General features: G+C 61.5%; 2 protein-coding genes across 2 annotated transcripts; both read right to left on the bottom strand.

The window, feature by feature from the left end:
* Positions 1-3,568: 3,568 nt before the first annotated feature.
* HSD17B1 (hydroxysteroid 17-beta dehydrogenase 1) lies at positions 3,569-9,265 on the bottom strand. The gene is made up of 6 exons (XM_077806018.1): positions 9,169-9,265; positions 8,121-8,282; positions 7,265-7,444; positions 6,682-6,775; positions 4,232-4,415; positions 3,569-3,739 (listed from the first exon to the last, which is right to left on the bottom strand). Exons 1-6 carry the CDS (start codon positions 9,263-9,265, stop codon positions 3,569-3,571), a joined length of 888 nt encoding a protein of 295 aa, XP_077662144.1.
* A 1,358-nt stretch (positions 9,266-10,623) lies between these two features.
* Positions 10,624-18,205, bottom strand: NAGLU (N-acetyl-alpha-glucosaminidase). The gene is made up of 6 exons (XM_077806485.1): positions 17,808-18,205; positions 16,045-16,192; positions 15,443-15,589; positions 14,823-14,908; positions 13,928-14,184; positions 10,624-13,345 (listed from the first exon to the last, which is right to left on the bottom strand). Exons 1-6 carry the CDS (start codon positions 18,203-18,205, stop codon positions 12,129-12,131), a joined length of 2,253 nt encoding a protein of 750 aa, XP_077662611.1. The 3' UTR covers positions 10,624-12,128.
* Positions 18,206-25,133: the final 6,928 nt, after the last annotated feature.

Below are 25,133 nucleotides of genomic sequence, written 5' to 3'. Positions count from 1 at the left end.
CAGACAACTGCTTGGAGATCAGGGTAGCTCCCTCCATTTGCAAGTCAATACCCCTGACAGACATGGGCACATTTCCTTCCCTGTCACAATTCTCCACCCAGCTAACAGGTAAGGTCCAGGGACACTCCTCTTCCACTCTCCTCGCCTTCCCACCCTGCTGACTAGACAAAGCCATCAGCTCACAAGGTTGCCTAGGTTCATCCAGACTTTCCTTACCAAGCACCTTGCCACTCCCAACAGATCCCCTGCCCGGTCTGTGTCTCCCCCTACTCAGCTGGGGTCTCAGCTCCCACTGTGCTCAGCGCTGCCCTTGCTGTCCCAGTGGGGGTAGGCAGCGAGCTCGCTGCTTTCCTCACAGCATCAGAGCCAGCGTGAGCCCCCTCTCCCGTGTGCAAGGGGGGCGGGGAGCCCCAGGGGTCTGGTTACAGGCAGGCAGGTAGCCTGAGCCCAGCAGCTCCTCCCTGCTGCCAGCCAGGTCATCTGCATTTTCACTGACCATTTCCCTCTCCACCAAATGGTTCCCTGGATCCAAATTCAAACCCTTGGCAGTTACTAGAGCAGGGCCTGGATCCTGTCCCAAAGAGATACAGTCACCCCACAACAGGATCTCGCAGCTGGTATCCTGGAGAACCCCAACGACCAGCCAGCCCCACCCCTCCTGGGTCTGCACAGGGATCTGGGCCATAGGCAGGGCGAGGGGCTTTGTCCCTGGGACCCTCACCCAGCTCACCTTGCCCCTCAGCATCTGAGGCTGCACCACCCTGGGCCTGACACCAGTTCTCTCCGTCCCAGGATCTCGCCACCCCAGGAATGTCTCCCCATTGACCGTCACCTTCCGCTCCCACTGGAGGTCCGAGGGGCCTGGCCCAAGGAAACTCCACACAGACATATAGGTTGGGGTCAGGAGTAGGAGCTTGTCCACCTCCCCACCCATCTGGCTGATGGAGTCTATGGCCTTGGGACCCAGCAAGGGAGCTAGACACTGGGGCTTTTCCGCAGGGTCCCCCTGATTCAAATCGCCAGCCTGCTCAAAGGCAGTGAGGTGGGCATCCACATCCCCCCCCTCCCCAACCAGGGGCAGCAATTTAGTCTCGAGGTTCCCTGCAGAACTGGCCCCCCCGGGTCTATCCCCACTCACCCCTGGGAGGTCCCCTATGCCTCTCCGCTCCCCCACCGCCAGTTCATGCTGCTGCTGCTTCTACCCCCTGGGGTTTTGGGGTGGCCAAAGGGCACGGGCCGCATAAACCTTCCCACATGTGGCCTGCGAGTGCTATCGACCACCCCCGACCTAAGGGAGGGCGTGAAACTGGAAGGGCCTGGTGTAACTCCCCACCAAGGAATGGGAGAGATGCTGGGGCATCCATGGGAACGTTGGTGGCTTCAAACTTCCCCAGGTCACTGGCTAAAGTGACCCCACTCAGTTCGATCTCGAAGGAGGGAGAGATGTGACAAAGTGGGACTGTTCTTAATGTTTCCTCTGAATAGTGTGGGGGTGCCTCAGTTTCCCCTAAGCAGTTCTTAAGTATCTAGATGGTGGGGTAAGGGTGTATGATTATTGCAGGGCCCTAGAGGGCAGGTGTGTGCAGGGGTCTGGACACAGACAATGGCCAACACCCTGCTTCCTGGCAACTGATGGCCTGGGCCCTTCCCCCCTGCAAGGTGAGAGCTAAAGGGTTGGAGAACAAAGGAATCAGGTGACCTCCTGGCCCGGGAAAGGAACAAAGCCCAGAGGAGGAGGGGGGGCTGGAGAGAGTTTCAGTTTGGGGCTGGCTGGGACATGGAGTGAAGGGCAGACGGGGTTGTCTGGCTCTCTGCCCCCCAAAATGGACCCAGCTGAGGGGTCCTGTTCTCTGCACCTACAAGCTCTGTTTTAGACAATGTTCCTGTCGTCTAACAAACTTTCTGTTTTACTGGCTGGCTGAGAGTCCCGTCTGACTGTGGAGTTGGGGGGCAGGACCCTCTGCGTTCCCCAGGAGCCCGCCTGGGCGGACTCGCTGTGGGAAGCGCAGGGAGGGGCAGAGGAGGCTGAAGGCTCCGAGGTCAGACCCAGGAAGGTGGAGCCGGGGGAGCTGTGTGTCCTGCAGACAGGCTGCTCCCCGAGAGGAGACTTCCCCAGAGTCCTGCCTGGCTTCATGGGGAGCAGTCCCAGAGCATCGCCCGGGGACCCCGGGACACCGGTGCCTGCAGCACCAGCCCTTGCTGCAACCTGGGGGGTCTCCCGTAGGGGGGCACAGAGAGAGCAGGGGTTCAGGGGGAGCAGAGGAGACAGGAGCTAATGCTGAGGCCCCTCCGGCAGCATGGTTCACACCAGTGAGCTGCTGCTCCAAGCTGACTGGCGCATGAAGGTGGCTGTGCCCACTGGGCTCAGTGCCACATGTAAGGGCCACGTGTCACGGAGTGGGGGGGAGTCCAGGCCCTGCCCCCCTCTTCCTGGGATCCACTGAGACTCTCAGCCAGCCAGTAAAACAGAAGGTTTATTGGACAACAGGAACACAGTCCAAAACAGAGCTTGTGGGTACACCCAGGACCCGTCAGTCAAGTCCTTCTGGGGGAGCAGGGAGCTTAGACCCCAGCCCTGGGGTTCCCTGTGTTCCTCCACCCAGCCCCAAACTGAAACTAAACCTCCCCCCCCCACAGCAGGCTCCCTGCTACAGCCTCTGATCACATTCCCGGGCAGAGGTGTCACCTCCCCGTCCCCCTCCTGGCTCAGGGGACAGGCTCTCAGGTCTCCCCTCCCCAGGGCACATTCCCAGGTCAACACTCCCCCTCCCTGCTGCGTCACACCAGGATTCCTCACACACCAGGCTGGGCATCGGGTATTGCCCAGCGGCTGCTGACACAGGGAAGATCGAGCAGCATTGGCAGGTTGAAATGCCTGAGGGGGGCTACAGCTCGAGCTTTAAATGCCCTAGCTTGGCCTCGTCTTCACGCCCTACTCCAGAAGGCAGATGGCAGGACTTCGGCCCAACAGGGGAGACTTTGTGACCTGCCTTTGGGGGACCAGGTTTGACATAGAGACCAGTGAACTACAGCTCGCACTGGGAGAGCGGCAAGGGGTGGGGGTGGCAGACCTCCCCATGCCCAGGCAGGGCCCAGCACTGCCCCAGGCTGCCACGGGGGCTAGACTGGCTGGTGGGATTTGCATCCCCCAACTGTCAGCATGATCCTCTCACGCCGGCTGGGGAGGTGCATGGGGATGGCTGGGAGTCCCTGACACTTCACCACAGTGATTGTGGCACCTGGCAAGGTGTCCCAGGGTCCCAGCCCCATCCACCCCCAAGGCAGACACAACCTGAGCAGGGCTCGCTGCCCTAGCTCCTTCCCACATACCCCCCCAGCCTGCCCCCCCTTGCAGCAGCCACCCAGGGCAGTGCAAACTACAGGGCGCAGCGGTGGGGTGGACGGAGCCAGGAGCCGTGCAGGGAGCAGACAAGTTTATTGTGGCCCCGTGGCAGGGTCACGTCCCCACTGGGGGGGGAGCACAGCCCACCTGTACAAACGCAGGGCAATGTGAGGGCTGCTTCACTCCGAACCCCTCCTCGCTCTGGGACGGCCATGCTGCTCCCCCTCACACCCGGTCGCCCTGGGCCTCGCCCGCAGAGAACACGAACTTGTGCATGGCACGGACGTACTCTGAGCCGTCAGGGCTTGTCAGCTTGAGCCGGGTGAGCGGCATGAAGAACTGGGTGGTGAAAGAGCGCAGAGGGGGGCAGGGGGTGCAGATGGCTTCCAGGAACACCTGGGAAAAGCAGAGAGGGGGCACATGAGGGACAGCTCCAAGCTGGCGGTAGGCAGAGGACCTCTTGGGGGCTGGGGATCCCCTCGCTGACGGGCAGGAGGCTCAGCTGACAGGAAGAGCAGGGCCATGTCAGCATAACAGGGCCAGAGCCCTGCCTGGGACTGTACAGACCCTTCCCCTGTCCAGGGAGCAGCCCCACCTTAGGCCCCTGTGGGCAGAGAGGGCTGCGCCAGGCTCCCCGCCCTCATGCTCCCCGGGAAAGGGGGCAGGGACAGGTCCCAGCCAGTCCCCCTTGCCCCAGCGGGCAGTGTGAAGTCAGGGGGTGGCTGCACCCTGTCACGGCCGACTCATGGCTCTTCTCCCCAGGGCTAGATTGCTCTGCGGGGACCCCTCCTTGGCACTCTGGCTGCTCTGGGGCTCAGGGCTTGCCTCAGCCCCTGGCCCTGGCCCTGCCCCCTCCCCTGGGCAGAGAAACGGGGGGCTGGGAGCGACCTGCAGGACCTCCTCAGTGTCTTGGGCCACGTCGCGGAAGAGGCTCTGGCTGTGCTGGAGGTACTGGCTGTACAGGGCACAGGTCTGCGGGTCCAGGCCTTGCAGCACGCAGCCCTCGGTGTCCATGCGCTGCAGGTTGGCCAGGAAGCTCGTATTGACTGGGCCGCACTCAATCAGCGTGATGCTGCGGGAGGAGAGAGCAGAGACGGGGACAGCTGTCTGTGCAGGCAGAGCCAGCACGCCCCACCCTGCCCAGGGGCAGAGCCCCCAGTGACACCCTACAAGCACACACAGAGGGGCTTTCACCCTCAGGCCCTGGGCACTCGGCCTCTTGAGCCAGTTCTGCAATATGGCCCCCAGGAGCTGGAGGGGTGTGTGTGACGGGGACAGGCCCAGAGGCGGGGAGAGCACAGCCGTTACATGCTAGGGCCGAGGATGGTGGCGTGTTGGACATGCTGGCGCACAGACGTCTCCAAGCCACCCAGATTTCCCCTCCGTAGCCGGCCGCAGTGCGAGCGGTGCTGGAACTGGAATGCTGCGTGCAGGTCTGGGGCGAGCGTTGTGTGGAGACCTTGGGGAGGTGGCAGGAAAGAGCCACAAAAGCGATTCCAGGGCTGGAGACGATGCTGCACAGAGCGAGGGACCGAGCCCAGGCTGGTCAGCTTCCCAGAACGGTGACTGAGCGGGGACTAGGACAGCGCGGCAGGACCTTCCCGGGGAGAAAATGTGGGCTCCCTAAGCTAGCTGAGAAAGGCAGAACAGGAACCAGCAGCTGGAAGCTGAAGCCAGATGAATTCCAGTTAGAATTAAGGCAGCGGTTTGTAACCGGGCGGGTGACTGACCACTGGAACAAGCTCCCCAGGGCACTGGTGGGTTCTGTCTCCTGGGGTCTGCAGAACCAGACTGGTGCCTTTCTGGGCAATGCTTTAGTCAGACCCCAGCTCTTGAGCTCAGGACAGGGGAATCGGGGGATTCTCTGGCCTGTGCCATGCAGGAGGCCAGACCAAACAATCTAACGGTCCCTCCTGGCCTTAAACTCCAGGAATGGATGAACGCCAGCAATTCGGGTGTTTCCATCCTCTTGCCTGGAAGTGCCCCTGCACTGTCAATTGGCTGCAGGATTATTCTTCCCTTTGTCACGGAGTCCCCGGGCAGTGCTCTGGGACTGCTCCCTACGAAGCCAGGCAAGACTCTGGGGAAGTCTCCTCTCTGGGAGCAGCCTGTCTGCAGGACACACAGCTTACCCAGCTTCCACCTTCCTGGGTCTGACCTCGGAGCATTCAGCATCCTGTGCCCCTCCGTGCGCTTCCCACAGCGAGTCCGCCCAGGCAGGTGTGACGATGAGACGCAGCAGGGAGGGGGGCGTGTTGACCTGGGAATGTGCCCAGGGGGTGGGAGACCTGAGACCCTGTCACCTGAGCCAGGAGGGGGAGGGGGAGGTGACACCTCTGCCCAGGAATGTGAACAGAGGCTGCAGGAGGGAGCCTGCTTGGGGGGGTTAGTTTCAGTTTGGAGCAGGGTGGAGGAACGCAGGGAACCCCAGGGCTGGGGTCTAAGCTTCCTGCTCCCCCAGAAGGACTTGACTGAGGGGTCCTGCTTGTACCCACAAGCTCTGTTTTGGATTGTGTTCCTGTTAATAAACCTAATAAACCTTCTGTTTTACTGGCTGGCTGAGAGTCTCAGTGAATCCCAGGAAGAGGGGTGCAGGGCCTGGACTCCCCCACACTCCGTGACAGCAGGGTCCTGGGGAAGCCGGAGGGTTCTGCCCCCCAACTTCGCAGTCAGACGGGACTCTCAGACAGCCAGTAAAACAGAAGGTTTATTAGACGACAGGAACATGGTCTAAACCAGAGCTTGTAGGTGCAGAGAACAGGACCCCTCAGCTGGGTCCTGCTCTGGGCAGGGGGTTGGACTAGATGACCTCCAGAGGTCCCTTCCAACTCTGATATTCTATGATTCACACCATGTCCCCAGCCAGCCTCAAACTGAAACTCTCTCCAGCCCCCCCTCCTCTGGGCTTTGTCCCTTTCCCGGGCCAGGAGGGCACCTGATTCCTTTGTTCTCCAACCCTTTAGCTCTCACCTTGCAGGGGGAAGGGCCCAGGCCATCAGTTGCCAGGAAACAGGGTGTTGGCCATTCTCTGTGTCCAGACCCCTGCACACACCTGCCCTCTAGGGCTCTGCAAGGACCATACAACCTTATCCCACCCCCTAGATACTTAAGAACTGCCTAGGGGAAACTGAGGCACCCCCACACGATTCAGAGGAACTGTTAAGAACAGTCCCGCTTCGTCATACTCTTTCCGTCCCAAACTACTGAGCAATAGCACGAGGCTATAGCTGCCTTGTTCCACCCCAGAGGTGGCTGCAGGGCAGTGAGTGCTAGCGACAGGTATAAAGTCCTTTGCATGGCCTCAGGCCTGTTCACTGTGAGCTCCCCGCGGTACTCACTGCACATTGAACTGCTGCAGGATCACAGCCAGGCTCTCACACAGACCTTCCACGGCAAACTTGCTGGCGCAGTACACGGCGTTGAAGGGGATCCCTTGGGCACAGCAGGAGGGACGGGTGAGAACCAGCAGGGAGACCCAGGCCAGCTCCTCCCAGACAGACCCCAGGAGCTCAGATGTTATACTGGGCCCCACTTTTCACCCCTAGGAGGAGGGATTTGCAAGGCTACGTAGGTACCCACAGGCCATGGGGTGCGGGCAGCATCACAGAACACATGCATGGCTGTCCTGGTGCGTGCACACGTCAGGGGAGCTGCTCTCCAATCCCCGCCTCGCCACAGCAGCTGCTCGAGCTCTTTGTGAGAGGCCCAGTCTCCCCAGGGTCCTTGGTGGACGGTGAGGCCATGCATGGCCGGAATCTCCCCAAGAAAGGTGGGGCCGGGACCCCACAGGCTGCAGTGAGGGGCAGATGAGTGCAGTGAGCAGGCACCTGGGGAGAGGGTTGCTGGGTTCCACAGGGACAGAGCTTCTGACCAAGCCTGGCTTGGGAGGTACCTCCCCCATGGGGCAGGGGGGTCTCTCACCTTGCAGCGCCCCCACACTGCTGGAAATGATGATCTTGCCGGCCTTGCGGCGCTTCATGCCGGGCAGAAAGGCCTGGATGGTGCCAATGGTCCCAAACACGTTCACATCGAAGATGGTCTTCATGGCCTGGTAGGAGCAGGTCTCCAGGGGGCCCATCAGCCCCACCCCGGCATTGCACACTGGGGGTGGGGCACAGCAAGGAGCCACTGTTAGTGGGGTGCAGGGAAGGGAGCTCCCTGGGGCCCACGTCCCCCTCAGCGCCAGCCCCATGTATTCAAAAACAAGTCAGCCCCCAAAACATCATGAAATTGGCTTAGAAATCTGAAGCATGGGGCTCTGGTCACGGGCTTTTGTGGGCTGAGCCCTTAGATCTTACCTGTCCCAGTGGCCACCCCTACACCAGGGCTGGACACTTCGGTCTCTTTCGCAGTGAGAAGCGTGATTCTCTCCCAGTCACGGGACAAACCCCAGGGACGGCAGGAGCAGCAGGACTGGACATTATCCCCTTCTGTGTGGTGGGGGGTGAGGGGGGCCTAGGGCCTCACTGGCCCTCCCCACATTGCTCTGGGGGCCTCCCTTTCCCTCAGAGGCTCTGCAGGGCCCATGGGCAGATCCCAGGGGCAGCCCCTCGAGGAGCTGGCTAGTGGGGTCTCAGCTGTGCAACCCCCCGGACCTGTCACACATGGCAAACCTGGCAGCTGGAGGGGAACCTGGCAGATCTCCCTTGGTGCCCAGCAGGTGGGGAGAGGCAGTGGGCTGGCTGGGTAACTAGGCCCCTTTCCCGGGGCGGGACGGAGGCTGGGGCAGGGTCGAGGGGCATGGGGCTTGCAGAGATGCCTGGCCAGACTGGCTCACCCAGCACGTCGACACGCTGCTCCTGTACCTGCTGCGGGGCTGCAGCGAGCGAGAGCGGGTCGGTGACATCCAGCTGCAGGATCTCCAGGGTGCTGGCGTGGCAGCCCCTCACGCACTCCAGCAGCCGCTCCTTCTTGGCCAGGTTGCGCATGGTGGCGTAGACTAGGAGAGAACAAGTGCCCGGCTTTGGGGTGGGGGCTGCTTGCAATCCCCCCCAGCCACTGGGCAGTTGGCAGCGGATCTTCTCTGCCTCCAGGGGAGGCCCCCCACTCTGGTGAGTACAAAGACCCTCCTGATATGGGCGGCTCCAGCAACTCCAGAGGACAAAGCCTCTGCTGTGGATTGCACCATGCAAGTGTCTTCTGCACGTCCCCCCCCCGCCCAGGAGATACCTTGGGCCCATGCTCCCCTCAGACCGAAGGCTCATCCTGGCCAGTTCAGCCCATCTGCTGGCCCCAAGGGGCTAACTCCCTCCAGGGCCACGCAGGAGCAGAGCGAGTGACTCGGTTCCCCCACCTCCTGGGATGCAGCAGATCTCTAGGGAGCCCCATCTGCATGGACCAGGAGCAGCTGCTGCCCCACAAGTGCTCAGGACCCCAGCCAGCTCACCACCAGGCATGTGCTGGGACTAGACACCCCTTGTGCTGCCTGACACTACATGGCTCCAAGTCACCTCTCCTCCCCCAGGCTGCGACCTGCCCAGGACCATTTCCTCTTCTCCTCCCCTCTGGCCCCAGGGAGTTTATTCTGCTGAGACTGCTTGGAAGGGAGTAGCCTGGCTGCCCCATTGATTTCTCTCTTAGGGGGCCTGTACGCCATTACCTTTAAAGGCGTGTGTATCCCGTCGGCCCCACCATGCCCGGCCCCACAGCATCCCCCATCTCCAGCCCACAGCTAGTACTCCCATCCCCTGGGGCTGAGGAGCCCACCTCCTTCCCAGCTGAGGAACATGTATCTGCCGGCCCCTCATCCGCCCATTGCACTGGAGCACACCAGCCACGGGGTCAGGACTGGCTCCAGCTCACGGCTCTATGAGCCCCGGGAGTACCTTTAAACCGGCAGGAGGCGTCCGAGGCCAGGCGCACAGCCAGCCCCAGGCCGATCCCCGAGGAGCAGCCTGTAATGAGCACCACGGTTTTCTCCATCGCTGGCTCTGGCTTGGAGACTGAGCATCCAATGCAGCTGCGACGCCTGCTTCCTGCAGACAGCCCATGGGCTGTGGGCTCTGCTATTTTGTCTACTTTCTTATCTCAAGGCTGGGCTCTCTCCCATCCCTCCTCCACCCCCAGCAGAGCTTCCCTTTTGCCTTCACTCTCAGCAAGCTGAGAGATAAGATTTCAGCAGAGAGGACACGGCTGAGGCCCCAAGCAGGGGAGGGGCGTGGCGGGGCAGGGGCAGGCTGTTTGCAGGAGGCGACAAATGGCCTCACCCCGGCCCAGGACACGGACTTAGGACTGTAACAGCCTCAGGCAGCCATGGTTAGCAGTGGGGTGGGGGGTTGACAGGTAGGAATTGGGGCCAGCAGAGACCCCTGGGCTCGGCCTGATCCTTCCCCCTGGGACAGGACCAGAGCAGGATCGCTCCATGTGCTCTCCACCATTTCATCCAAACCCCTATTAACACCAGTGCCCCAGCCAAGGAGCTTCCACTCCTCCCCTTGGAGCCACCAAAGCCTGGCGAAAATGGAGAGATGGCCCAGCTGCTGCTTCCCCCATCCACTCGGCCAGTGACCCTGCCAAAGAAGGAAATTCAGCTGGTTTGGCAAATCCATGCTGGCTAGTCCTTGTTATCCACCAGGTGCTTACACATGCATTGTTTAGTCATTTGTTCCAGTCCCTTTCCAGGGATCGAAGTTGGGCTGACTGGCCTGTATCACAGAATATCAGGGTTGGAAGGGACCTCAGGAGATCATCTAGTCCAACCCCCTGCTCAAAGCAGGACAAATCCCCAATTTTTGGCCCAGATCCCTAAATGGCACCCTCGAGGATTGAACTCACAACCCTGGGTTTAGCAGGCCAGTGCTCAAACCACTGAGCTGTCCCTCCCCCCTGTAGTGCCCTGGCACTTCATTGGTCCCCTTCCTAAAGATGGCAAACGTCAAAGCCTTCTCCAGTCCTCTGGGACCGAACTGGAGGGAAGAAGCGACTGGTCCAGGGGCATCCAAAGCCAGGCCCCTGCAGTTGCTCATTTAAGACCCACAAAAGGGTATCTTGGCCATGAACCTCAAGCCAAACTCCACCGGCATGGAGCCCCCAGAGCTCCGAGGGCAGAGCTGAGTCCCGCAGTGCCGGAACAGCTGGCTGGCTGCAGACAGCCTGTCCGGGATGCGGCGTGTTGTGACTGCCTGCAGCTGTGAACTCCAGCCTCTGGCTGTTCTCAGAGACCTGCTCCGATTCACAGCTGCCACCCTCCTCGCCCCGCTGGGCACAGCGCCAAGAGCCACATCGCCCTCTGTCAATAATGCCGGGAGGGGATGGGGAAGAGACACCCCCAGACGCGGAACGAACGGCTGCCAGGGCTTTAATTGGCAGGCACAGTACGGGCATCAGAGCCTCCGAAAAGTGCTTCCAGTTCAAACCAACTTACGCAATCATATGAAAATCATTCAGCTAGAAGAGAGAGAGTCCACGGCAGCCCAGCCCCCGCGCTCCGGCTGCACCTCTCGTGCCCCGAGACTGCAAGTAGGTGCAAGGAGGAATTCAGACACGTGCCAGCTCTCCTTAGGAGCCTCACAGGCCGGTGTGGGAAGGGGGCAAGGCACAGAGCAGCACTCTGGGTGGAGGGGGGCGAGTGGGGGGGGGGTCTCTGGTGTAAAAATATACTGTCCTCATAAAAATATATTCCCAAAGTCTGTTTTTCCTTTAGTACAAAGGCACAGAGGGGGTTCAGAGTGGGGAGCCGGCCCCCATCCGGACAGGTCCTGGCACTAGGAATAACCCCACGTGGGTGAGCTGCTGTTCTGGGGCAGATCTGCCCCCATTTGAGACCAACAGAGAGGGCACGTGGGGAGAAGAGTGGAGACAGCCCTTAGAACTGCTCTGACACCCAGGGGCTGGGAGGAGGCTTCTGGGGGGGGCAAAGGGGAGACAGGAGTTGAGGCAGCACGCCCTAGCCAGGGACAGATGGGAGCTGTGGGCGATGCAGTGCCTCCTCCTAGCCCTGGGCAGGGGGCGAGATTCGCAGGGACCCGGCTGCAGTGCGCACTTTGCAACGGCATCAAAGCAGCAGGATTGGGGCTTTCCGGCCTCCCTGGTTTTTGTTCTTTAGACCCCTGAATAGCAGCGTGTTCACACTCCCCTCCCCGGACAGAGAGACTCTTCCCCTGGGCTTGCGAGGGTCCTGCTGCATTTCCCGCCCCGGGTCTGTTCAGAAGCGATTCCCTCCTCTGAGAGCCTCCCCAAACCTTGCAGCTGCCAGTGGTGGGGAAATGGGACTTGGGGGTTTTTCAGCCTACAGCAGCGAGGGCATCACCTACAAGGCGGGCACTGCCCACATGTGCCCATTCCAGATCTGCACCCAGCACCATGGTATCCCAGCGTCTATCCCTACCCCCTTCTGCAAATCCCATGCCCCCAGGGGATCAGCACTCTCACCCTCCGTCCTCCCTGCCCCTGCAACAGGCCCCGTCCACCCTCCGCCCCACAATCCAGCGGCCTCCCCCAGACACTGGGATCAGCCTCCAAGCCGCAAGGCTGGGCCGATGGAGACGCTGGTCAGGTCAGAGCATCCCAGCTCCCCGAGGGTCAGTGCAGGATCGGTCCCTCCAGCCCTCTCCCCAGGAGCTCATTCCCCAGCTCGCCGTGCTGCACTGGTGGGTCCAGCCCAGTCCCGCTCCTGCCCACACACAGCGCAAGGCTCCTGCTTGGTTTCCCTTTGGCTCCACGGCCTTGGTTCAGGCTCCGGCAGAGGCTTGGGGGGGGAGGACGGGGAACCAGCCTCTCCGGCGTGGGAGAGGCCGGGCCAGCCGCAGAGACGCCGTTCCCACCCCCACAGAGCCACCAGCCACCCTCACGCGGCCCCCACCCGGCCGCGCCGCATGGCACGGGGGTAATACTTGAGGAAGATCTTCCTGACGATCTCCAGCGTGTCGCCGGCCGGCTGGGAGGGGTAGCGCTTGCCGTTGTAGACGAAACCCCGCTCCAGCTGGAAGACGGCCTGGTTGAACTGCTCCTGGCGGAAGGGGGTGCCGGTGGTCAGGCTCTCCACCAGCGCCGAGACGAAGAGGCTCCAGCGCACCCGGTAATAGTCCAGCACCAGCCCCCCGAGCTGCTTGTTGGCGTAGTCCAAGATGTTGCCGTTGGGCCCCCACAGCGTCACCTGGTTGCGGGCGTTCAGGTCGTACAGCTCGGCTTCCTCGTCGCTGGCGGCTGCGGCGCGAGCCTGCTCCAGCCAGCGGCCCAGCAGGAAGTGGGGGTCACTGGCCAGGAGGCCGTCCAGCGCCGGGAGCAGGTCGTACAGCAGCACCCCGCCGGCCGTCAGCAGCTCCGGCAGCGAGCGGCTCTCGAAGGCCCGCGTGATCTCCAGGTAGTACTCGCTCACCAGCTGCTGCGCGGCCTGCCGGGTCACGTCCACCAGGTCGTAGCGGAAGGCGGGGCTGGCGCCCAGCTCGGCAGCAGCACCCAGCAGCAGGCGCCAGGCCTCGTAGACGTCGCTCGTGTTGTACCACAGCCCCGTGGCCATGCGCAGGGACGGCCGGCGCACCAGCGGGCTGCGGTTGTGGTTGGCGCAGAGCCCCGAGCAGTTGTAGACGCTGCGGAGCAGCAGCTGCCAGGCGCCGGCCGCCTCCGCGTTCCTGGTGCCGTAGCGCCGCTCGGCGTAGTTGGCGACCCACTGCTGGAGGTCCAGTGGCTCCTGGCGCCAGCCCAGCTCGCTCATCAGCTCGTAGACCATGTCGTTCTGCTCAATGCCCTCCGGGGCCAGGCCGGTGCCCACCAGGGTGGAGTTGGGGAAGCGCCGGGCGTCGAAGGGGCCCCGGTTGATGCTCTCCACCGTGCCGAAGAGGCCGTGGTTGCCGCCGAAGTTGTGCAGCATGCACCAGATGAAGGGCTGCCCATAGAAGGACTCCGTCCACTGGTACACGGGCTTGGACTCCGCAAAGAGATCCAGCACGATCATCCTGCCGCTTGGCACGCCACGCAGCAGGGCCTGCACCTGGGCCGGCTGCCAGAAGTCGGGCTGGTGCTGGAAGAGCCAGCCCTGCATCAGCCACAGCGCGTCGGGGTCGGCTGGGGACAGACACACAGAGCCGTTAGTGACCTCAGGACACGCTGTCCCCCCACGACAGAGCTGCCCCCCCACGACAGAGCTGCCCCACACCTGTCGCTCCCTATAAAGGGCTCAGCGCATCAGCTGCCCTTGGGCTCTGAGCGGTGCCAGCCCCCCTCTCGTCCCAGGGCATCCGCCTGCCTGCCGGCCCCGAGAGCTCACTCCCCAGCTCACTCCCCAAGCCTCATGTAAGGGCCTGGCCTGCTGGCTGCAGTCCCCAGAGCCGGTTCAGCCCAGGCAGGCTCTCTCGTGCACTGCCCTCCCAGTCTCGCTAATGCCCCTGCCCTGCGGAGCCCTCTCCATGCCCCTCCTCTGCGGAGACTGCTCACGACTGGCCACCCATCCACTGCCCTGAAATGACCAACTCATTCCAGCTGGGCCACCAAGCCAGCGCAGCCTGGGGACAGTCTGAGCTGCAGCCCCGGCCGGCAGGAATCTAGACCAGCCTTGACCCAAAGCCCTGGGATGAAAGGTTCCCAGCTCCCCACCCCTGAGCCATCCAAGCCCTTTAGGAGGAGCCTGGTTTCCTGCTCGGGTCCTACCTCCGGTCATGGATCTGAAGACGGCAGCGCTGACCCCTGAGAGGTAGGCAGGGTCGGAGGACAGGGGGCTCATCTCATTGAAGGTGTCTGCGTTGTAGATGTGATCCGTGCCGAACTCTCGGATCAGCTCCTTCAGGAAGAGGGTCCCGATCACTTGGAACATGGGATCGCCGGGGTCCAGCAGGTAGGCACACGAGTAGGTGCAGTCGAAGTTGCTCCAGCTCCCGAGCCGAGTGACGTTTATCCGAGGGAAAACCCTACGGCACAGAGCAGCAGCCAGGAGTCAGAGCAGGGGGCAGGGCTCTCCCAACCCACCCAGCAATGTAGAGCTCTGCACGTGGGTGCAAGGAGCCATCTGGGGAGCCTGGCCTAGATGGGTGTGCACAGCTACTAGGGACGGAAATATCGGTTAAAAAAGGAAACCGGTTAAATGATTAAAATTATCTAGTTTAACCGGTTAACTGTTAACTGAGGTGGCTCTGGAGGACCAGCGCGGGGCGGCAGGGGCTGGGCTCCCACTGGCCCAGCTTGAGCTGGGATCCCAGTGGGGCTGTGGGCCTGGGTCCGCTCCAGCCGCCTACCCGCCGGGGTCCTGCCAGCCTACCACAGCCAGGGATGGGGTCCCGCCTGCCTGCCCAGCCTGGCACAGCTGGGGCTGCTCCAGCCGGCCACCGGGGTAAACGGTTACGGTTCGGTTAACAGTAAGCCTAATGCTTACCAGTTAACTGGTTAATCGGTTAACCATTTACATCCCTAACAGCTCTGTCAGTCCCATGGGTCTCTGCTGCTCTCAGGCACATGCGGCTGAGTTGTATTCGGTGGGGACAGACGCCCATCTGGGAGAACTGGTCTTGCCCAAGCCCCAACCCTGACGCACTCACACATCTGTATCTACCTCAAGACACCCCTGGGGACATGTCCCGCGAACGCCGGCAGCACCGGGATCATTCCCAACGACCGCATCCTCTCCAGGATCCTGTACTGGGAGAAAGGAGGAAAAGCCGGATAAAGGGGGAGAAGGGGCCGGGAGACGGAGGCACGTTGCTCTGGGCTGCACCACCCAGCTCAGGGACAGACACGCGCCATATGAGCATATCCGTACTGGAGTCTCCCGCCCCCAATCGTAGCCCTGAACAAAGCTCCGAGCCCACAGGTACCAGACGGGGGGGGGGGGGGGGGGAAGACAGCCTGGCTTGGAGCTCAGCTCAGGGGCTGCTCTCAGTCCAGAGGGACTAGGACGATGGAGACAATACCCAGGTCAGTTCAGTGTCCCAGCTCTTTGGGGGCCAGGGCAAGATAGTCCCTAGAGCACGTTTCCTAGGGCCTTCCCCCAGGCACTTATTCCACAGCCCCTGCATCCCATGGGCGGCACCATACCCCTGGCTCCCACATGCTTGTCTGGCAGTGCACGCTGAGGGAGGAAGAAAGCAGGGAGAGCTGTTGCGGGGCCATCTCCACAACATGCAGGCTGGGTGCTCACAGACCTGGCCCCAACAGTGAGCCAAGCGCCGGTACCTGCAGGTACAGCTGCTTTAGGTTCCAGGAGAGAGGCAGGGGCCCCGCCCAGGTGTGCAGGTTCCCCATGCGGTTCCAGGCGAGGAAGGCGGGCCCGGTGAAGTACTCGTCTATTTCAGACTGGTTCAGGCCCAAGGACAGATACACCTGGAGCGAAGGAGGGGAAGAACACAAGGAGCGACGTCAGCTGCTCAAAGCAGAGGGCCAGATTCAGCTGAAGCCCTTTGCTGCTCCCTCCTGCAGCTCCCAGCGGTTGCTGACGGGAAGATGCTGCCCTGCTGAGCACAGCGCTCGCTCAGCCCCACAGGGAGCATTCGGCCTGGACGTGCCCAATGCTGGGAACGCTCCCCTCTGGCCAATCCCAGCATCCGCAGCCCCAGCTCGGCCAACGCAGCAGATCTACCTGGCCACGCTGACCAGAGATGGCTGGGCTGCTGGTCAGCTGCTGCCCCACATCAAGGGGCTGGGTCGCTCCCCGGACGGCAGCCCTCCCCACAGAGCGACCTGTTCTGTGCTGTCCACAGGACAATACATTTAACGTGTCCCCCCAGCCAGGCCCTGCATGCAACACGGCTTCACTAGAGACCAATCAAATACTCAACCCGCTGCCAAACAGCCTCCTGCCCGGTAAACGCCAGCGCTAGGTTGATGCCGTTGAGCGCCATCCAGTCGATCTCTCTCTCCCAGCGAGGCCAGTCCCACCACACGTAGGAGTAACTCTGGGTGCAGACATTCTGGTAGTAGCGGAACCTGGGAGCGGAGAGAACAGACGCGTCCGAGAACATGCCAGACTCCGGACCCCACCCCAGGAGACGACCTCGGGCTGGCACGGGTGAAAGAAGCCGGGATGGAGGCAGCTCCTCGCAACGGAGCTTAATGTGCATCCAGACATCTTGTCCGCTCCCGGCCAGCACTGGCCCCACGGATGCTGGAGAACTAACTCAGACAGCCTCTTCCCCTGAGCGCAAACGTTACACCCCCGATGCTACACACGGGGACTTTGTTTTTTCAATGGAGACACTTTTTTTGTGTCGATTTCAACATCCCCCTGCGTGGTTTGCAGCTCAAACACCTACAGCTCATGCAAAGCCTAGCAGGGAAACTGATCCAGCTGTTTGCAACAAACCAAAGGGCCCATTCTCTACGTTAGACAGAGAGGAACGGTCATTGTCCAAGACTAATGAAGCACAAGCAGCGAACAGGACAGCGAGGACCAGGCGCTGAGACCCCCTGCCGCGCTCTCCGGTAAGGCAATATCTTTGCCCGTGAAGAATTGTAAACGGACAGGTCCCCTTTCTCCTCCAAGCAGCAAGAACAGCAGGAGGCTGTTTCCAGATGATCTCGAGTGAGAGCCACAAGATTTCACGAGCGGCTTGACTGTATGGCAACGAACCAAGCCAAGACCCTTCCCACTCCCTTGGATCCAGCAGCAGCTAGTGGGAAACGCTGCAGGGCTTTGCCTTCCGGCTGAAGGAGCACTAAGCAAAGCTTCCTGACGAGCCGCACCAGACCACAGGCCGAGGGCCAGGGCAGCCTTGGGGGAAGAGGACTGGTTTCCAAGGACCAGCATGTGCAACCCCGCTGCTCCAGGATTCTTCCTTCGCTTTCACGTAGCAAAACCGATCAAGCCACGCAGCCCCCATGCACCTGCCAGGAGCTTTGTCAGCTTTCACAGGCCAAGGGAAGGCTCCCCTCAGGCGCCCCAGTGGCTGAGCTAATTGGGTCGATCTTTGCTAGCCTGAGCATCAGGACCCAGCCAAGAGCACCCGTACACACGACCAGCACAGCCAGGATCCAAGCGGCTCTCAGTCAGCGTGGGGGCCGCTCCAGGACAGGGAGACACTTCCTCTTGCCGGGAAGGCTGCGGGCAGCTGACTGAAGCTCCCTGTTAAATGGGGAAGTGCCCTTTCCGCCCCAGAGCCCCCCGGTCCCGCCACGGGCCCACCCAGAGCGGCTGCACAGCGAGCAGAACAGGCGCTAGAGGCAGACACCATCCCTCTCACCCCCGTGGGTCAGAGACACAGGACCACGGACACCCCGGGGTAAGCGCCATTAACTCCACGCCCTCCACCAGCCACAAACCTGGCCCACGGCATCTAAATTCCAGGACAGGAGCGCGGGGGGGGGGGGTGAGAGAAGCCGGGGGGGAGGGCAGCGGCCGGGGGGGCAGCGGCCGGGGGGGGGCGGGGGCAGCGGCCGGCCCGGGGGGGGGACAGCCGGGGGCGGCGGAGGCAGCGGCCGGGGGCGGACAGCCGGGGGGGGGGCGGGGGCGGGCAGCGGCCGGGGGGGGGGACAGCCGGGGGGGGGGGCGGGGGCGGGCAGCGGCCGGGCCGGGGGGGGACAGCCGGGGGGGGGGGGCGGGTACCTGTTGGGGCTGGCGGCGCGGATCACCCCGGGCACGGCGGGCAGCGGGTCCGGCAGCCGCAGCTGCACCCCGGACCAGGACACGTGGCAGCCGCAGAGCTCCCGCAGGTAGCGGTAGACGCCGGCGGCGGCGGCCACCCCGCTGGAGCCGGCCACCCGCACCCGCTCCGCGGCGCCGGGCGGGGAGCTGAGCCTGTAGGTGTCCGGGCCGCCGGCCGCCAGCGAGCGGTTCACCGCCACGGCGAAGCCCGCGGCCGCCCGCGGCCCCAGCAGCCGCTGCAGCAGCTCCCGCACCGCCGCCTCCTGCCGCGCGTCGGCCGCCTGCGGGGCGGGGGCGGGGGCCGGGGCCGGGGCCGGGGCGGCCGCCAGGAGCAGGACCAGCAGCGCGGCGAGCGCCATGGCCGGGTCCAGGCTCCCGCCCCGGGCGCGGCCAGCTGGGGGGGGGCGGCCCTCCCGGGAGCCAATCAGCGGCCGGCCACGCCCCCCCGATGTATCCATGCGCCCGAGCGAAACAGTGTCCGGGGCTCGGGGGCGTGGAGCCGACCCCGGGGATCGAGCCCTCCCTCAGCCGGCCTTGGGGACCCCTCCCGCCCCCCCTCCAGCCCAGCCTACGGATCCCTCCCACCCGACCCAGGGGATCCCTCCCAGGCCCCCCCCCCGAGTCTGGGGAGCAATCCCTCCCTCCCCCCCCAACCAACCCTTGGGCTCCCCCCCAGCCCCCCAAACCGACCCAGGGGATCCCTCCCAGGCCCCCCGCCCCAGTCTGGGGAGCAATCCCTCCCTCCCCCCCACCAACCCTTGGGCTCCCCCACAGCCCCCCAAACCGACCCAGGGGATCCCTCCCAGCCCCCCCGCCCCAGTCTGGGGAGCAATCCCTCGCTCCCCCCCAACCAACCCTTGGGCTCCCCCCCAGCCCCCCAAACCGACCCAGGGGATCCCTCCCAGCCCCCCTGCCCCAGTCTGGGGAGCAATCCCTCGCTCCCCCCCCCCCAGCCCCCCAAACCGACCCAGGGGATCCCTCCCAGCCCCCCTGCCCCAGTCTGGGGAGCAATCCCTCGCTCCCCCCCCCCCAGCCCCCCAAACCGATCCAGAGGATCCCTCCCAGACCTCCTACACCATCCTCAGAGCCACCCCTGACCCTCAGAAACTCTCTCTGGCCTTGTCCAAGTTAAGGATTTCTTATCGCTGACTGTATCACTCTGACTGTTCTTCACTGATGTGTTTATTTATTCTCCGCGCCGTGGGTAGGGCCTGGGGACCTCATCACAGATCAGGCCCCTGTTGTGCTGGGGGTTGCACACACACACAAAGAGGTGGCCCCCGCCCCGAAGAGCTGGGAGCCTCAGCATCAGGCCTGGTCTGCCCTTAGAGATTAGCTCGACCTCCCTTCCTCTCTCAGAGCTGTGACAAAGGTCACGCCCTGAGGTCGAGCCAACCCCCAGTCCTGACAGCTGAGTTGGCAGAAGAATTCTTGCAGCGTCCACCTAGGCTACGTCTCCACTGCAGACCGCACAGCGAAGCCTGTCACTGCAGCTGTGCTGCTGGAAGGTCTCCCGTGTAGCCGCCCTAGGCTGGCGGGAACGGGCGCTCCCGATGGCATGATTAAACCACCCCCGGCGAGCGGCGGTCCTTACGGCACTGTCCACTTATGTCAGTGAAACATAGCGGGCAGGGGGGTGCTTTTTCACACCCCCGACAAAAGCGTTAGTGTAGACGTAGCCCTAGCTACTGCCTCTGGGAGAGGACAATTAACTACGCAGATAGAAAAAGCCCTTGTGTTAATGTGGGAAGTGTCTACACCACAGCAGCAGGGCTGTACCCGCGCGGCTGTACCCGCATGGCTGTACCCGTGCGACTGTACCCGCGCGGCTGTACCCGCATGGCTGTACCCGTGCGGCTGTACCCGCGCGACTGTACCCGTAGGGCTGAACCTGCGCGGCTGTACCCGCATGGCTGTACCCGTGCGACTGTACCCGCGCGGCTGTACCCGCATGGCTGTACCCGTGCGGCTGTACCCGTAGGGCTGTACCTGTGCGGCTGTACCCACAGGGCTGTACCCGCGCGGCTGTACCCGCATGGCTGTACCCGCGCGGCTGTACCCGCATGGCTGTACCCGTGCGGCTGTACCCGCGCGACTGTACCCGTGCGGCTGTACCCGTAGGGCTGTACCCGTGCGGCTGTACCCACAGGGCTGTACCCGTGCGGCTGTACCCGCATGGCTGTACCCGTGCGGCTGTACCCGCGCGACTGTACCCGTGCGGCTGTACCCGTAGGGCTGTACCTGTGCGGCTGTACCCACAGGGCTGAACCTGCGCGGCTGTACCCGTGCGGCTGTACCCGCAGGGCTGTACCTGCGCGGCTGTACCCGCATGGCTGTACCCACATGGCTGTACCCGCGCGACTGTACCCGCGCGACTGTACCCGTGCGGCTGTACCCGTAGGGCTGTACCTGTGCGGCTGTACCCGCATGGCTGTACCTGCGCGGCTGTACCCATGCGACTGTACCCGCGCGGCTGTACCCGTGCGACTGTACCCATGCGGCTGTACCCGCAGGGCTGTACCCGCGTGGCTGTACCCGTGCGGCTGTACCCGCGCGACTGTACCCGCATGGCTGTACCCGCGCGGCTGTACCCGCATGGCTGTACCCGTGCGGCTGTACCCCCGCGACTGTACCCGTGCGGCTGTACCCGTAGGGCTGTACCTGTGCGGCTGTACCCACAGGGCTGAACCTGCGCGGCTGTACCTGTGCGGCTGTACCCGCAGGGCTGTACCTGCGCGGCTGTACCCGCATGGCTGTACCTGCGCGGCTGTACCTGCGCGGCTGTACCCGCGCGACTGTACCCGTGCGGCTGTACCCGTAGGGCTGTACCTGTGCGGCTGTACCCACAGGGCTGTACCTGCGCGGCTGTACCCGCATGGCTGTACCTGCGCGGCTGTACCCATGTGACTGTACCCGCGCGGCTGTACCCGTGCGACTGTACCCATGCGGCTGTACCCGCAGGGCTGTACCTGCGTGGCTGTACCCGCATGGCTGTACCCGCATGGCTGTACCTCCGCGGCTGTACCCGCGCGACTGTACCCGTGCGGCTGTACCCGTAGGGCTGAACCTGCGCGGCTGTACCCGCATGGCTGTACCTGCGCGGCTGTACCCATGCGACTGTACCCGTGCGGCTGTACCCGCATGGCTGTACCTGCGCGGTTGTAGTGTAGACCTGCCCTAAATGTAAAAGCGTGATTTAAAAGTGCATCGTTAGTATGTGGAACTTGTGTTAACCAACGCCAGCTGCTCTGCTGGCCAGAGGTCAGACACTACAAGTAGCAAATATGGCTCACACTTTGGCTACTCCAAGATTAGTGGCAGTGTATCTCTCCCTGCTCTGGGCCAGATTCTCATCCCCCGGAGATCCTGGGAGCAGGCTGGGGGTCTTGGCTGAGAGCACCAGGAAGTAGCAGCAGGATAGTAACACAGATCCCTGAGCAAAAGGAGAGTGGGGCCCAGTCTGCACACGGAACCACAAGCCCTGCAGCTCCCAGTGCAAGCTCATGTGTGGGCGAGTGTGGGGGTGCCCCTGTGTGTGTTTGAACCGTTTTCTGTGTGTGGCTGATGTAAATGCAGAGCAACAGCTGTAATGTGACACTTGGAAGGTTAAGCCAGAGAATTGCATCTGGAGTAGTGGAGTGTGTTGCTGTGAACCCTCCTTCCTATTTGTGAATTGGGCACTGAGCTGTTCTGTGGGCCATGCTCTGTTCTGGGGGTCCACAGCCACACACACGAGTCTTTAATTTTCCATTTGTGCAGCAAGTATCCGCCTCTGTCTGAACTGTGTGGCTCACTGAGTGTGTTCTCTCGTCCCCAGAGGCGTCTGTTCCTCCTATTTAATTTTCCATTTGGGTGGGCTTTTCCCTGGAATTCCCCCTACAGTCAGCTGTGGGAAGAGAGTATTTATATACACCCTGCCCCACAGAAGATCATATGGCAGAATGTCAGTGGGATGCAGTCAAAGGCAGCTGATGGCAGAAATAACAGCGCAGGGTAGATGAGCCATCCTGGCCACATGGAAGTGACCCCCACCCTCTCCAGAGAATGAAAGAGAGACGAGTGTGAGTGTGACTCATGGCCAGAAACATCCTGCAGAATAAATGACTCAAACTCAACCCTTAAAGACATGTGGGGAGATGAGTAGCGGTCAACAGTGTAATCCACAGTCCCTGTCTCTGCTGTATTCTGATAATTCAAAGATCAAAAGAACATCCTAGCATTTAAATGAATTGTAAACACGGGATATCGCTGTATTAATCTCTCTTTGAAATGTAGAGCCAAGCATCGGTGACTGGTGGAAGAACCAGCAGTTAGCTGATGTTAATTCGTATAGCTAAGTACTGGTGATAGACTGCCTAGTGCATAAATTGCCTTATGTTAATCTGTGTGAATAATTAACAACGATGCTTAGGAAATAAGGGCCTGTTGTTCCCTGAGGGACTCCAACTTGTCAAAAAAGACCTGAAATTCTATAAAAGATCCTTGGGTCCTGATCCTTTTTATCTCATGTCTGCATAAGCTTCACCAGGGGAAGTTTGAGTGACAAGATGAGATCCCAGTTCAGCTGGTACACCCTGTATATGACAGTGGATTCTCACCTATGGACTAAATTCCAAAAGAACTCTTTGCAACTACAAAGCTCCCCATCTCTGCTTTGAATCTGAACCTCAAGAATTGAACTCAGGTCTATCTGTATATTGATCTTTTAACCATACTCTCTCTCTTTTCTTTTTTTTAAATAAAGTTTAGTTTAGTTAATAAGAATGGTCTTTTAGTGTGTATTTGGGTAAGATCTGGACTATTCATTAACCTGGGAGGTAATATGTCCGATCCTTTGGGATTAGCAGATCCTTTTCTTTTATATGATGAAATAAGATTTTCAGAATCTTCATAATATTTGACTTGGGTACCTGGATGGAGGGAACTGTGGTGTTGGCTTCTGGGCAACCACCAAGGTAATAAAGAAGCTGTTTTATACTGCCTTGGTAAATCTAAGTATTGAAAATATCCACCAGCTTTGAAGATTATCTGCCCAATTCTTTGCAGTTCACCCTAACTGAGTGACTTCAGCTGGCCCCCCTGGGACACCGGTCACAGCGAGCTACAAGGCTGCGGCTGCAGGACACATCAAACCAGCAGCGTGAGGCTGGCATTGGGTTGTTGGACATGGGAGCGACTGGGAAGGGCAGAGGGAGGGGGTGGATGTGTATCTGCTGGTCGGTCAGTGTGTGTATGGGTCCATGGACCTGCGTATGTCCCTGGGAGGATGTCTGGCTGGGTCTAAGAGGCACCAGGCTGGGAGAGCTAAGTTCTGAAAACAACAACTTTCCATTCAGGAAAACCACACACAGGCGGAGCAGAACGCCAGTCTGGCTTGGGACAAACCAGCTGTTCTCCAGACCCTCTGCCCCGCTGCTACTGAGGGGCCCTTCTGCAGGATCTCCCCGCAGCTGGTCAGACTTAGCCGGATTCTGCCCTCTGTTCCAGCAGGATGAATCAGGTATAGCACAGTGCCCCATGTATGGGGTTGCTCTGGGTTTACACCATGGGAACCTGGCCAGGAGTCTGCTAGAGGGCAAGCAGTCTCCCCCGTGACACAGCTGGATTCCATTCCAGCCCTCTGAGAGGCACTGCGGCCTGCCCAGGAGAGGGATGGGATCTGAGCCCTGAAATGGAAAGTCCCTGCTGGGATCCAGGGGCAAAATGCCCAAGGAACAGTGGAGGAGTCATGGGACCAGCAGGCTGTTATGTGTCTAGTGCTCCTTTGCCAGCGGTTTTCCACGGGATCGTTTCCCGCCACCCCTCCACCCCCCAAAAGCTGCTGCCAGGGTCAAAGGTGCTGTCCAGAAATACAGCCCGTGGCCGAGATCTCAGCACCGTGCAGCATAGCTGGGGGGAGGGGAGTGGGACGCACGCAGCCGTGTCTGAAGTGAAACTCCCCAGCTGATGGACTGCAGGGCTGTGTGTTCTCTCTGCCGCGGCTGCGTTCCCAGGTCACCCAAACCAGGCTGACCCGGACAAATAGCAACACACCAGGGCCACTTCCTGGCTCCACCCCTGTGCATTCCCATTGACCACAAGAGCCCTGCAGGACTGCTCATGTCCTCCTGACAGTCACATGGGTCCTCTCTCCTAACAGCTGTCCTGTCCCGCTGTTCTCTCCTGGGCCCAGCATGTCTAGGGACGTGTTCCATGGGGAGAGGGGTAGGGGGTGCTTTGGGCACACAACTCTTCCCCACCCCAAGGGCTCCCAGCAGCCGCATGGGGTCACCACACACTGAGACAGGCGGTCCCGCTTCAGCCTGCACTCGTCCAGTGCCACTGTAATTGTCCTTCAACTGTCCCACAGTGTCACGGAGTCCCCGGGCGACGCTCTGGAACTGCTCCCTACGAAGCCAGTCAGGACTCTGGGGAAGTCTCCTCTCTGGGAGCAGCCTGTCTGCAGGGCAATCAACTCACACAGCTTCCACCTTCCTGGGTCTGACCTCGGCGCCTTCAGCCTCTTCTGCCCCTCCGTGCACTTCCCGCAGCGAGTCCGCTCAGGCGGGGTCCTGGGAAAGCCAGAGGGTCCTGCCCCCCAACTCCGCAGTCAGACGGGACTCTCAGACAGCCAGTAAAACAGAAGGTTTATTAGACGACAGGAACATGGTCTAACACAGAGCTTGTAGGTGCAGAGAACAGGACCCCTCAGCTGGGTCCATTCTGGGGGGCAGTGAGCCAGACAACCACGTCTGTACTTTTTAAGGTCAGGCTTGACAAAGCCCTGGCTGGGATGATTTAGGTGGGGATTGGTCCTGGGCAGGGGGTTGGACTAGATGACCTCCAGAGGTCCCTTCCAACTCTGATATTCTATGATTCACACCATGTCCCCAGCCAGCCTCAAACTGAAACTCTCTCCAGCCCCCCCTCCTCTGGGCTTTGTCCCTTTCCCGGGCCAGGAGGTCACCTGATTCCTTTGTTCTCCAACCCTTTAGCTCTCACCTGGCAGGGGGGAAGGGCCCAGGCCATCAGTTGCCAGGAAACAGGGTGTCGGCCATTCTCTGTGTCCAGACCCCTGCACGCACCTGCCCTCTAGGGCTCTGCAGTGATCATACACCCTTACCCCACCCCCTAGATACGTAAGAACTGCCTAGGGGAAACTGAGGCACCCCCACACTATTCAGAGGAAACATTAAGAACAGTCCCACTTTGTCACACACAGTGCACTGGGGCTCCCAGAATCCACTGCTTCTGGGGGCTGAGCACCTGGGGGGCATTGCCATGGTGGGTGGAAGTGTAACGGGTCAG

This window comes from Eretmochelys imbricata, chromosome 27 (genome assembly GCF_965152235.1).
Source record: "Eretmochelys imbricata isolate rEreImb1 chromosome 27, rEreImb1.hap1, whole genome shotgun sequence".
Lineage (NCBI taxonomy): Eukaryota > Metazoa > Chordata > Testudines > Cheloniidae > Eretmochelys > Eretmochelys imbricata.
This window is presented reverse-complemented; position numbering and strand designations above follow the sequence as displayed.